Source organism: Ambystoma mexicanum, chromosome 4p (assembly GCF_040938575.1).
Source record: "Ambystoma mexicanum isolate Mex_15411 chromosome 4p, UKY_AmexF1_1, whole genome shotgun sequence".
Lineage (NCBI taxonomy): Eukaryota > Metazoa > Chordata > Amphibia > Caudata > Ambystomatidae > Ambystoma > Ambystoma mexicanum.
In genome coordinates this window covers 282,791,578-282,805,707 of record NC_090927.1, presented here as the reverse complement: position 1 = coordinate 282,805,707, position 14,130 = coordinate 282,791,578, and the positions used below count along the sequence as shown (strand labels likewise).

Below are 14,130 nucleotides of genomic sequence, written 5' to 3'. Positions count from 1 at the left end.
TATGTATGGTCATTTGTTGAGGTCTAGTAGTTAATAGAGTGAAGGACACAAGAGAATGGTCGGAAAATGGTCAGTCCAGAATTGAGGCGTAATGCCGGTAATAGTGCGGTAATAGTGCGTGTACAGTTGTGGTCGGCAATCCAGTCTAGAATTCTGCCCTTTATGTGAGTAGGTTCGTTCACGTTTTGCAACAGGCCAAGTTCATTAAGGTTATTAGCTATTACTAGGGCATGCTTGTCCGCTGGATCGTTAAATCCTAAGTTGAAGTCGCCTAGCACCAGCAGTTGGGAGGTGGGTTTGAGATTGTTGGCGATTGCACTATGCAGGTCTTCCTCAAATGTCCCAAGAGGCTCAGGGGGTCTGAAAATTAGATGCATGGTAAGTGATTGAGAGGTGTTTAACAGGAGTTTTACAGTAGAGTTTGTTCGGGGACTAGTCTCATAGCTAGGCTCTCTCTAGATATGATGGCAATTCCTCCGCCTCGGGATCCATCTCTATCTTGTCTAGAGATGGTGTATCTGTCTGGAATGGCTAGCAGAAGCGCCAGTCCAGTGGCATTGTGTAGCCAGTTCTCTGTTATGGCAAGGAAATCCAAGTTACCTTCTGTAATCAGATCAGCAATGTCTATATGCTCGTACTTAACATGCAATCTTACAGTATTACACTATATCAGAACTTTGTTTGTGATGGATCATGTAGTTGAAATGATAGCGTGTACTTGAATATTGTAGAAATATAAGTATACACGTTATATAACTCATTGTTTTCTCTTTACAGAGCACATCACACATCCCACCAGGTGTTCAGGTCCATAAGACATTTAACCCATTTCACAAAAGAGGTAAGTATATGAAAATCATTTAAGAGTCTGATTGCAACTGCAAAAACATCAAATGTTCTGCTTGTGTCTGCTAGGAGGATCTATCCAATGTACTGTTTGATGACAAGCTCTTAGGGTTAAGATCTGAATTGTACATTCTAAATAAATGATAAAACAGTGCAACTTATATTGGATTCTAGGATAGCCACCTGCATTCTGCTGTTATCCAACCAAAAAATGTTGCTTTTTGTTCAACCTTTTTCCCTTTGATAGTCTTAAGAAAATTGTGGCCTGTGCATTTTTCTGACGAAGTGCAGAGTAAATGGCTTGTGTTACAGGCCTATTACAGGGTGCAAACGTACTCCTGTGTGGCTACAAAGTGGCGAAAGAAATGTGGTTCTGCCATCTGTTTCCTGCAGGAAACCTACAACTGTACATTTTAAAGGTTTTCCTTCAACAGCCTTGCCTATTTCATTATTGATGGTTTTGGAGATTTATTTATTTTTTCTTTGTTTATTTCATGTTGTTTTATACCACGCTACATGCACAGATTTTCGTCAAAGAAATTAATAAGGGAGGGCACAGGGGGTAGGGAAGGTTGGAAAAGGTTGCCTAAACAATGTAAGCCTCACGAGAAGGACAGTTGAACTTTCACAGCACCAAGAGGAAAGTAGAAAAAGCCATGAGCACAAGTCACACAACCCCTAGCACCACGCAGTAGCCACCACTAGATGTTTAGTTCAGAGCCACGTGTGTAAATAATTGTGGGTATGCAATTGAACCCAAGTGCCAGCCTTTGGCTCTAGAACATCCAGATGTAAGTATTTCAGAAGCCATCTGATAACAAATGAAAGAACTAAGTGCTTAGGTCATTCACGCAAGCCCATAGCTACACCATTTGTAATTGAGTCCTCTAAGTTTCTCAAGGTCACTTCAACACTAACCAATTTGTCACTACACTCTCACATACATTTCCATCTCTTTCTGACTCATCCCACCTCTCTGTTGACTCTACATGTTCCTCTCTTGTCTCTACTCTCAGCTCAGCTCTCTCGATCCTGTATGCCCTTTTGATTTTCGCACAAACCGCTGCAATCATGGTTGTCCCCCACCTCCTGACTCTCCAAACTGAACTGAAGGGAGGTGCTGAAACACATCTAAGCTGCCTGCTGATCTCCTCTTTCTCTCCCACTCTCCCCCACTCTCTCTCTCTCTCTCTCTCTCTCTGCTACACTCTGCATATGACCCTACTTGACTCACTGCCAGAAACAAATATCATTCTGACCTCATTCTGTCGCTTTCCCCACACCCGCATTGTCTATTTCAACTTTTGAATCATAGCCTATCTACCTCTCCTTGTGACCCTTCCCTTTCCTCTTTGCTTACCCCTGCTGATTTTACCCAGTTCTTTAGCAATAAAGTTGTGCTCCTATTTTAATCTAGTCAAGTTTTGTTTGATTCTCCAAGTGGTCTTCCCCCCTGAGCACTTCTTGCTTCTTTTTTTCTACTGACTCTGATATTTCTTGCTGCATTGCTCTTGCCCACCCAATTGCTTCTCCTCTCCACCCCATCTCGTCTTCCCTACTCTATTCTTTTTCTCACCTCAGTTCTCAATCCTTCCCTTTCTACTGTTTGCTTTCTTCCTCTAAAAATGCAGTGATTCTCCCTACACTTAAAAAACATTCAACTCGTCTACAACGGCTAATTTCTGTCCTATAACTCTCCATCCCTATCATTTTAAAATCCTACAATTTTTGAACACGTAGTTATACCCAAGTCTATCGTTCTTGATCATCCCTCTTTACTATTTCGAATTCAGTCTGGCTTTTATCCTTGCCATTCACCTGAAACAGCTCTTCTCAGTGCCGCAAATGTCTTACTTACTGCTTGGCACGCTAATCCATCCCGTGTTGTGATTTTACTTGATTTGTCTGCTGCCTTTGACACCCTGGATCACCATTGACTCCTTTTTTCTCTGTCTTCCTTGGGCTTTTCTGGATCGGTGCTCACATGGTTCCTATCCTTACTCTTACATTGCTCCTTCTCTGATTCTTTAGCTCAGATGCTGTCAGATACTTTCCCTCTGCAGCATGGTGTCCCTGGCCCTTTTCTCTTCTCCCTCTACATCTCCCTCCTTGCTGACATCATCACCTCTTACTGCGTGTAATGTAATTTCTACGTGGATGACTCCCAAATCTTCCTATCTTTCTCGTCTTTCTCTGACACCATTCGTTCAACTATCACTGCTTGTCCCCTCTCTGTGCAGCCTTTGATGCATTTTCCCTTGCTTCATCTACGCTCTGCTAAAATGGAAATTCTATTCTTTTCTTCCACCACCCCTTCTATTTCCTCATCACAATCTGCCATCTGACCCCCCCCCTCTTATTCCTTTTTCCCCATTTGTCCATAACCTTGGTGTCTTCTCTCAATTTCATCCCATATTCCAAAAATGCTTTCTCTTGTCGTCTTCAACTTTTCAGTATCTGCAATGCACGTCCTTTTCTTACCTTTCAAGCCACCACATTTCTAATCTCCTGTTTTGTCTTATCCCGCCTCGACTACTGCTCTGTAATACTGCTCTACCTGCTTATCGAATTGCCTCACTACATTCTACCTTTAATTAATCTATCTGTATCTGTATCTTTTTATTCTCTCTACCCTCATATTGCAGTCTCTTCATCTCTCATTTCCATTACCTGGCTTTCCTTCGAAACTCGGCTTCTTTTCCTCTGTACTGTCTTTAACTGTCCTCACTGACTTCTCCCAACCCAACCCGCTTATCTTCCCACTCTGGTTTCCATCTATATTCCTACTAGTTCCCTACATTCCCAGTCTCTCTTTCTCCTGACAGTTCCTAAACCTCTGTGTGCACAGTCTCGTTTTCGTTCCTTTTTCTTACTGGCTCCCAAGTATTGTAATTCTCTGCCTCCTGCTAGTCGTTCTTCTTCAACACTTGTAGCTCCCACTGTACCTTCTCTCGTAATGACTGTTGTTCTTTTATGGTCATTATTTGTTTATCCTTAATTAGTACCCGGTGGGGGAGGAGGGGTGGCGTTCTCCCAGCTAATGCAGAGACTCAGAATGGGGGCGTTACCAGATAATGATCCCACCGCGCTCAGCCTCGTCAGGGTTGGCGGCTGCCATCTCCCCTCGCCAGGGAATGAGGTAAGACTTCCCCTCCCCGAAGCCCCCATCCACAGAATTCCCTCCTCACCATCCCACCCCCACTTACCTTCTTTTCTGTCCATTTCAGGAATGGACACGCTAAGAACACTTGTGTCCCCAGCGTGTCCGCTCCCGATCTGTGACATGCCGTCATGGATATGAAAGAAGGGACTACACGTAGTCCCTTCTCTCCTTTCCATGGCAGCCATTTTTTGTGTTTACTTTTTTTTATGGCCGCAACGGAAAGAGGGAAGGGACTACATGTAGTTCCTTCTCCCATCTCCATAGTGGGCATTTTTAGCGAAAACAGACTTTGTTTCCTCTTCCCCGGCAGCCATGTTTTTTACATTTTTGTTTCTGTCTGAAACTCCAGAGCATTTTTAGAACAGAAAAGGAATGCTTTTAGTACCCTGGTCTTATGGGCCGGAGTACTAATAGCAATAAGCCACTTGCAGGGGTGGCATTACCACTTCACACTAGCTGTGTGTATTTACATCCTGATTCACTGCATTTGTGGCCCTTCATTGAAATTCGCTTTTAGCTGTGCATATTTACATCCTGCACTCTAACTTCATTGCAGCTGAATGAAGTGTGTATAATATATTTCAGGGGTCATACTATTGCCATATAGTTTCAGTTAATATCAATTTAACACATGGCAGCCTGCAATATCGCTTGGGCCTGTAACTATGGGCCCCTGGGCATTAACTGAAGTGGTAATGCCCCTCCTGCTCGAGGCCTATTACTTAATTAATGTACTGTATTAATCTGTATAGTGCTGTGGCAAAGCACTTTATAAATACAGAAAATACAAAAAAGTACTGATCTCAGGTCTATGGCAGGCAAGTAATGATTCAGGTGATTGTTGTGGTATTCAAAACATATAGCCCAGTAAGCTTGGTGTGGAGTGCTGACTATTTGGCAGTCAGTGGATTGAAGGGGAATCAGTAGACACTACTCAGAAGCAGTGTAACCTTAATATTAGTCTTAATATCATGCTTACCACCTGCCCACATTGAGTATGTAATTTTTTTTAGATATGTATTTATTTATTTATATATGGGAGGAACAATGCTCTTTTTGCACAATAGATAAGAAACCAGATTTGATGGGAAGCGGTAAGCTTCTTACAATTGGGTGAGTTTGAGGGACATTCGGGCCAGGTTGTGGAAGGGAGTAAACGGAACAGTCACTGGGGACAATACATAAGTAGACAGGTATTAGCCAGTTTGCTTGTTTTTAATTGATTGAATGGTACATTTGACCGAATTCGGGCAGTACAATTCAATCGATTATAAAGAAATATCGACCATGTGGAGCAGGGGTTTCCCGGCTCCCCATGTTCAGTATATTTGGCCTATTTTTGGCCTTAGGAGGTAGCGGGGGTGTCCCCTCCTTCCTGAACATTGGAGGCGGGGGACCCAAAAAAACAAAGAAAAAGGAAAAAAAGAAAAAGGGACCCTGCAGCGTCGGATCTGACCCACGTTAGAGGGACGGATCCTAAGCCACAGGGAAAGCAGAGGCGAGCAAGCAGGTGAGTAGGGGAGCGCAGGGATGGGGATGGGGATGGTGGTTGGCGCACTATAAGGGACGATGGGGTATGCATGGCAGAAGTGCGAAGCGATTCACAGCAAAATTGACTACGGTCAATTCCGACACAAATAATTGCACTTCGGTCAAACAACCCAAATCCAAGTAGACATACGTCGATTAAAGACAATGAACATTGGACATTTGGCGTGCTTACCGGGTCCCGCGAGGGGAAGAGGGAGCAAACAACGGGCGATCTCGTAATGGCCCATTGTTTGCTCCCTCTCCCATTCCCTTTCAGCACTATGGGGGCTGAAATGGGAATGGGGACGGATCGTGTCGAGGTCCTTGGAGGGAGGAATTACCGGGCCTTTCGAACTCGGAATGGCCCGATAAGTCCTCATTCCGAGGACCCGGACCCCGACGCGATTTCGGCGGCAGCCATGCCGCCAATAGCAGCATGGTTACCGCCGAACTCGTAATGAGGGCCTTAGAGTTATGAACTGCCCTATATAATGCAAACATGTGAGTATTCAACATTGAACATCATTAAGGTTTTTTAACTCTTGCCAAACTAAAAGACTACTTAAGTACCTGAGTCCGTGCTTGTCTGAATACGTCTTCCATAAAATGTCCTCTTTGTCCTTGACTCTATAGCCAGAACCAGTTGGGCATTTTGCTTCATTGTACTTATGGTACTGACTTTGTGTTCGAAAGTTTCACCAGCTCAGGTCTTAGAGGGGCCACCAGAAGAGATATTTAAAAGCTATGGTATTTGCCTCTACAACATTCAGGGAATACCTAGTGTTAGGGAGAATTCTCTATTAAGGCTAATTTCCCAAACCTAGTGAGTCCCCCAGAAGCTTTGCTGGATTTTTGGGGTTTATTTTTTCTCCTGCTAAGAGTGAGACTCTTTTTCTCCCACTCTTAGACATGATTTGAGAAATCCATTGACTTTGTAATGTGTTTTATGGGCTATGGGGTCTTTTACTCCATAGGGTTTCATGTAGTTTTTGGTAAGTGTGTTACACAGCACCCTCAGTGCAGTAACACAGGGGTGTCATAGTGACCCCCAAACATAGACTCCATTCCCTGGGACTGACTACTGTCTCCCAGGGCATGTAAAGTCACCATTGACTTTACTAGTCTTAAATTGGGAACAGAACCAGTACAAACCATCATATTGTGTAAGTACTGTTAGGGGTAATTAGATTGCCCCTGGGTCTGTTTTTTTCGAGGGGGCACTGTGCAGTCCCCCCTCGTCGAGTTTCTGGCTGGTGGCAGTGGTTACCACGCGAAATATTCCTTAAAAATATTTACTATGGGATTTTCCCATTCATTTTAAACGTACCACTTTTTGGTGCAATGTTAAAGATACCGCTGGGTTATTTAGTTAATATTTATTCCCCGGTTGGGTCTTTTCGCCAGGACTCGGTTTTAAAATGGCGTTTGTGTTCGCCTCTGTAACTCCAACCCAAGTCGAGCCCTTTGTTCCACTCTTTGGCGGGCTTCTACACAGAAGCCTCCAAAAGTGGTGCCACTCTGTCTGGGTCTACAGGATGTGTGGGAGGGGGGTTTAGCCACCCTGGACTGAGTTGCCTCTGCAACTCAAGTCGCACTCTTGTGTGATTGGCCCAGTGGTTAGCCGCCCGGCTCACCACTTAGCATGTTTGAGTGACAGCTAGGACTGATGAATGGGGGTTTGCTGCATAAAAGCAGGGCTTTGGGGACTGGAACTGCAGACGTCGCCACAGGACCAAAGAATCCGAAGAGGGAGAAGCTGAGCCGACCTGCAACGACAACACCACCGGTGGAGCCCTGCTGAACCGACTCACCACTTCTTCCAACGACAGAGGAGATCTTCATCCCGAAGAGTCTTCTTCCTTTGACTGGTGGGGATAACCAGTTTGCCCGACTTTTCGCCTTCGCGGATCGTCTCGTGGCCGCCTTGCCTGTTCCAAGCACCCCGGCAACCGGGATACCACGTTTTACCACTACCGCGAATAAAAGGGTAGTACCTTTTAACCGGAGAACTCTGCGGCTGGTTTCTTCCCTGGCAGTGCAAGGACCGTCAGCTTTCCTCCACATCGAGATCTTCTCTTCCTCTGGACGACGCCGCGACTTGCACCCGCTGCCAGGAACAACTGCCCCCGCTGGAGGATTCTCTCAGCTTTCAAGGTACTGTGTCCGCCTGGCCTCCCTCGCAACGGTCTGTGTGCGGTGTCTCGTAAATCCTCAACTTACCACTGGGGTTCGCCCTAGGCTGGCTAACTGAACTATTCTGAGCTGAACTAATTCCTTTTTAAACTCTCTGCAAGAATTTTTATGCCTTTTAAACTGTGTGATCTTGGGCACATTGGTGTTTTACTCTCTCTAAGAGGGAGCCGGGCCTCTGAACTTTTTGCTCACAAGTAGACTTTGACTTTCCTGCCTTGCTGGGTGCTTCTAAAGTATTGTGTTGTGTGCTTTTCTAATTTCTGCCTTTTCTCTCCCTTTTTGATAACTTATTGGAGTGCCATCTTTAGTTAAGCACTCACCTCTGTCTGAAAATAAGTGGTGTTAACTAAGACTTGTCTAATAAGGAATAAGGGATGTATATATATTAATAGTGACTGTGTTTTGAACTTGCTTACAATAATAGTGCTGGAGTTTGTAAGTGTGTCTTTAAATAAATAATTATATACTTTGATACCAAAGCTCTGGTCAGTGTTTGCTTATGCTACTGTATTTTGGTACCTATCTTGTATACTCTATATACTGTCTAACTCTTCTTGAGAGAAGTCTGGCTGCTCAGCAACAGCTACCAGGTAAATCTGGGTGGTACAGACTGCTACCAATTGGGTTTACTGCCAACACCTGTAGTCTTAAGCCTTTTGCAGTGGTCCCTAAGGGAACTGCACAGGTTTCTGCCTAACACCTAGTTGGAGCTGAAATTTGGAACCAAGTACATTGGTGCATGACTTTGTGATTTATTATCAATGCAATAATAAAAAATAAGTCTTAAAAAACTATATGTGTGATCTAGAAAAATATGCCAAGGCTACCCAGGAGCAGTACAGCTTCATCACATTCACACTGCAGTTTCCCTTTCAAGGCGTCTCTCAGCATCCACACATGAATTGATTCAGAAAATGGGCCTCGGTCATCTGGATTCTGCTTCATGCTTTTACATTAGATAGTGCAGCATGCTTTGCTACCTAAGCCTTTCCAGATGTTCCTGCTTTCAATCCAGTGAGAGCTTCATCTTCATCTATCTCCCTTTCCTCACACCTCAAATATAAGGTAGTTGATGATCCAGGCCATTGAAAGTTGTCATCTGATGAGGATGGAGCAGGATGACTGCCTTGCCTTTGTCCTTACAATGGCGAATCCACACCTTCTTCCCTTTTTAAGCAATTGATGGCCTTTCTGGCAGGGGCCGAGACATGACATTACAGAAGACCTTTCAAGGCAAGTTTCTTAGCAATGGCACTATTCAGGTGGGTTATGTAAATTCCAGATTTGAACACCTTTTCAAAAGAAGTACATAGACCATCCACTTTTTGTTATTATATAGGGTATTCCAATAGATTATGTCATGGTCTAACATAATGGCAAAATCAATGTACATGTGGAGAAATTAACATCACTCTCACTTGAAGCATTTAAAAGTAGCACCCGAATGGTCAGCCTATAAGACCTATAATGCAGAGAGACACTTTCCTCATCATATTTTCTTTAAAGAGGCTTAGCCACAATTATGAATTATTACATTACCACTGGGACTGCATGTTACCTAATCAGGAAAACACAATGTAGTGTAATTTAACACCCCACCACAAACCAAGAGTAATATAATTAAGCTATAATGTATTTGATTCAATGATGGCAATAACATTATAATATTCCTGAAGCACAACAAGGCAATGATTCACTCTTGAATAAAAAGCAGGGTTATTTGAAATACTGTTTTGATTCTTATTTCAGATAATATGAGATGGCTATATTCTCTAACATGAAGCTTAGTGATGCAACATTTCTGCGTCCAAACTGTCCAGCCCCACCCTGTCACATTTTTTGCAAAATATGTATGAAATGAATGGGACATATTTTCTGGGAGTGTCAGCCTGTTAAGCAAGCCAATGGGAAGACTTGAGCATTTAAAAAGTGTGTGTTCAGGTGTGACATACATTTGGAATATTAGACATTATATGAAAGCTTTCATATGTTTTGTTTTTGCTGATTTTGACACATAAATACAAATTGAAATCACTCTTTTTCCCTCCAGTATTTATTTGTAAAAATAAACATAGATATAAATGAAAATGCATGTGTCTTGGTTGGGCTTCTAAGTTGCAAAGTAACATAACAGAGTGGTTGAAAAAGGAATGAAATTCCTTTTTAAATTGTTTACATGGCTTGACTTCTATAAAAATGCAACGCTAGGAAATTCCCATTACAGTAATACAAGTGGTGAAGTGTTATTCTTTGTAAATTAATACACGTGGAGACATACTGCTCACAACTCATTTTATAACATGGCAATAAATATAGATAAAATGTACAAAAAATAAATATGGATAAATACAGATGGGAAATGGTGCAAAAATAAATACCATGAAACCGGGAGCCTAAATATATAAGGAGAAACACACATGAAGTGAGGCAGTGGTATGATTCTGAAGGATGCAGAAAGAGGACCCTCTCCCAAAACGGATGAGTGCTGAGCTTGGGTAATATCTAGAGGTAAATGGGCCTCGTCCATGAGGAAACCTGAAGCAGATTTTAGCTGAGGCAGGCCTTATTGCCTAGAAGCATGTGAAAGAGAACAGAATGGGTGTAGATGACTGGAAGGTTGGCTGAAAGTGCTGAGGGTCCATGCTGGCTCTGTGCCTTAAAAAAAATATTCAAATGTGAGTATAATAGTTCACAAATATAATTAGATATATGTCCCCTAGAATAATTTCCCTGCTAAGTCCCGAGAGTGGGAGGAAATGGGGTTGGATACCACTGGTGGAAACTGAACAAATAGAATGCTTTAACATTTTAGATTGAAATGCAACATTGCTTTTTCACTATATTTAGAGCCCCATGAAATCTGACTTATTGTAGAATTAACAGCATTTTCCTGCACAAAATGGATGAAAAACTATCACCAATAGAATTTATTTTATTTATGTATTGCATTTGTGTAATGACCAAAGCTGTGGGTATCACAGCATTTGTACAGGTAAACATTTTACTGTTAAACAGTACTAGGAGAAGTTAATCGTATTTGTTTGAATAGCCAGCTTTTAACAATATTTCTGAAAGTCATGTGAGTATGTTCATTTCTGATGTTAGGAAGAAGTGAGTTCCAGAGTGACTGAACAGTGACAAGGAAGCTTGCGCCTCCAGCTCTATTGCAGTTAAATCTAAGGGTGGAAAGCAAAAGGCTGTTGGAGGATCGTAGTGGGCGCACATGGAGTTTCGGGATAGTGCAGTTATTGCGGTAGAGTGGGGCCTCTTTGTATATGCATCTGTCTGCGACCTCCAGAATCCTAAACTCGATGCAGACTTTTATGGGAAGCCAATGGACATTGCGTCTGGTGGCTGAGATGTGGTCTGATCACCATAGACCCATGGCTGCATGGAGGGCATTGTTTTGTATGAGTTGTAGTTTGGCAGTGTTTTTCGAGGATGTACCCATGTACAGGGCATAGCACTAATCCAATTTCCTTCTGCTGATGGCTTGGGTGAGAATGAGACAGTTTTCAGTGGAGGAAAATTGTCTACTAAGAGAGATGAACTTAGTGGTGTAGACAGGAGAGGAAGCAAGGTCATTCAGTGATTGTTCATGGAAAGTTCTGCATGAAGGTGGATATCTAGGATTTTTTTACTTGTTTCAAAACCGGTATCGATGTGCCATCAATAAGGAAGGAGGAAAACGCGGGTTCTAGTCTTTTGAGGCAAAACAGGGATCTCCCAATTAGCAACCCAGCTTTCTCATCATTGAGGCACAGGTTATGATTAGCCATCCAGAATTGGATGATACTATCCACCCTGTTTACAGTTGCTGTATCATCAGGGTGGCTTCCTGAGAGAGGGATGAGGATTTGGGTATCATCCGCAAAGTTGGTGGAGCTGATGCCAAGAGAGTCAAGCAGGTCGAAAAGAGGTTTGGTTTAAGTGTTATATAGGGCAGGTGAGAGACAGAAGCCTTGGGGGACTCTTATGGGGACAGTGATAGGGTCGGCAGCGGAATCCCCAATAGAGACCCTGGAGGCACGTTCAATGAGGAATGATATGATCCAGGCTGTAGCTAAAGCTGAAGTCGAGAATTGGAAGGTGCTGTGTCCGTCAGGTCAAACGCTGCAGAGAGGTCAAGCAGAAGGAGCATAGCCAAATTGCCCGGATGGTGTCCAATTGAATTTTGAGGTCGAGTAGGGCTGATTCCATTTATTTAGCTATGATTCACAAAATGCTGCACTCTCCGTGCACGGCAATCCTATCTGCTTTACACTGTGCATACAGCACAGAAAATGCGGAAAAATATGATCTGTTCTTATTTAAATGTAATCTCACTCAGCTTTGAATACACTCAGAATGCTGGATGAATTTCACAATAACATGCTACAACATCGTATTCACATTGTCACAATAAAGGGAGAACCCTGGACTGGATCCTCTCGACCAACACACTCATTGATATCTCAGCCATTAACCATGTTGCCTGGGCGGATCACTCTCTGATAGAGCGTTAGATCAGAGGTTATCACTTAGTGAAGAGCATTTAAAATACACCAAATATCATAACAGTGGGGTATTGAATACTGCAACCAATTGGTCTGGGCTACACAATTAATGAGCTGCTCACCAAAATGATTGGTAATCAGCAGCCTCAAATTCTTGCTCCAAAATATATTGCAGGGAGCAAGGCAGCCATAAAGAGCTGCTGCCACTGCCGTCACGCAGAGTGCATGAATGGACGACCATGTCATATTCTACTTCCACTCGCACCACCCCTGGGGCCAGCCCATGAAGGTACGAGTCCTCAGGAACCATTCAATGGCAAGGAGCCACACAGTGGTAAAATGGGAAGCTGCATTATGAACGGCAAAGAAAGGGAATTTAAGAACTTGATAACACCAAATGTAGTGTAATGGGTGTGCCCAATCTCTGAATCGGACCCGGCTGATTTTGAGGTGTCAATTTTGCCATTCTTTTTCCTCTAGTGGCCTGGGGAAAAGCCAATATTTTTAGGAGTTTTAAAAAGGTCAGGTGGTCCTCCTGTATGCACAGTTGTTTAGGCATGCTGTTCCAGACGGAGACCCCTTGGCGTTTCATGTTCTAACATCGGTTCGTCACTAAGGCTGCCTTGCTGGATAGTAGCATCTTGCCCAGGACATATGGAAAGACATTCTTCAAGATTTCTTCTGTTCTGCTGCTGTGGAATTCTTTGTCGGTGATGCAAATGCGTTTGATCCATCATTTGAAATTAACCAGTAAGGGGCTGATGTGATCTCTTAGTATCTTTTCAGTCTCAGCAGAAGTATGGTGGCAGAGCTTTGTACTATCTTGAGGTGTTCCATGATGTAGTCCCAGAGACCTATACAGAGAGTACTAGTGCCATAGCCACATGAGTTTCATGAGGGAATGACAAGTATGGTATGATACGTTGACTGACTAGGGTTTTCATTTGTGGTTCTGGGCTATACGTTCTTAAGAATGCCAAGATTTCTGCCTTCTTGTTTGGCTGATACCAATCTCCTATCTCACGTCCAAAGGATTCCTCTAGTGTGCATTTTCTTTGTTGGGCAGCTCATGATTCTGATTTTGTTGTGGTTGCATTTTTATCTGTTTTTAGTTATCAAGGAGTCTTTGGGCAGTCTAATTAAATTCACAGTGCATCTGTTCTCTGGTCACCACAGCTAGACTGTATCACCACAAGGAGGTAAAATGACATAGAAAGCTCAAATGTTACATACCTGAAGGTGAACCCTTGCAAGTTGATTGCAAGAGGCACTAAATGGCAACCAAACCCAGACAGGGTGATAGCCAGTCTCTTCTGATTAGTGATCACTGAGGAAAGAGAGAACATTATATAGGGGGCGTGCCAGCAGCCATGGAGTGAAGTTGTGCTCCCTCCGAGCTCCCGACAGATCCTGGAAACCAGATACGATCCCATACCATTTACCTTGAAAACCACCTATGAAGTTTGGCTGCAGTGCCCTAGTGCCGGGGATGCTGGCGGGCGTACCGTGATTGGGGGAAGTCACTGGAGACGATGCCTAGAAAGAAAAGAATGCAGTGTTTCATGCCAAGATGGAGCCGTGACTAGAGAAACCAACTGAAGCGCTGCAGGATCACGAGCTGGACTCTCCCAAATCAGACTCATGTTGTGCCGGATAGACAAGGACCAGCAGGGTCTGCAAATCTGGAGACTGTCCGTGAGGATTGCTGCCGTGGAACGAGTAGGGCCGTGCTGAGGTGTATGCTGAGGCCGGATACCAGGGTCGACCTGGGAGTTGAGAGGAGGGGGAAACTGCCTCCCCTGGAGCACTCTGCCTCAGGCGTACCGAGCGTGAGCTGACGGGGATACCAGGCAGTGACTGACTGGGTGGCGGCTGGTAAGATTCACTAAGGAGAGGACTAGA

The 14,130-nt window shown here is 43.7% G+C and overlaps 1 protein-coding gene across 3 annotated transcripts in view; it reads left to right on the top strand.

The window, feature by feature from the left end:
• The window catches only part of LOC138453204 (adhesion G-protein coupled receptor F1-like), a 926,758-nt gene that overhangs the window by 727,663 nt on the left and 184,965 nt on the right, over positions 1 to 14,130 (top strand). For all 3 annotated transcript variants that reach the window (XM_069605833.1, XM_069605832.1, XM_069605834.1), the window contains exon 14: positions 778 to 841. In XM_069605833.1, the coding sequence (XP_069461934.1) occupies positions 778 to 841 (64 nt within the window). The remainder of the gene's footprint in view (positions 1 to 777; positions 842 to 14,130) is intronic.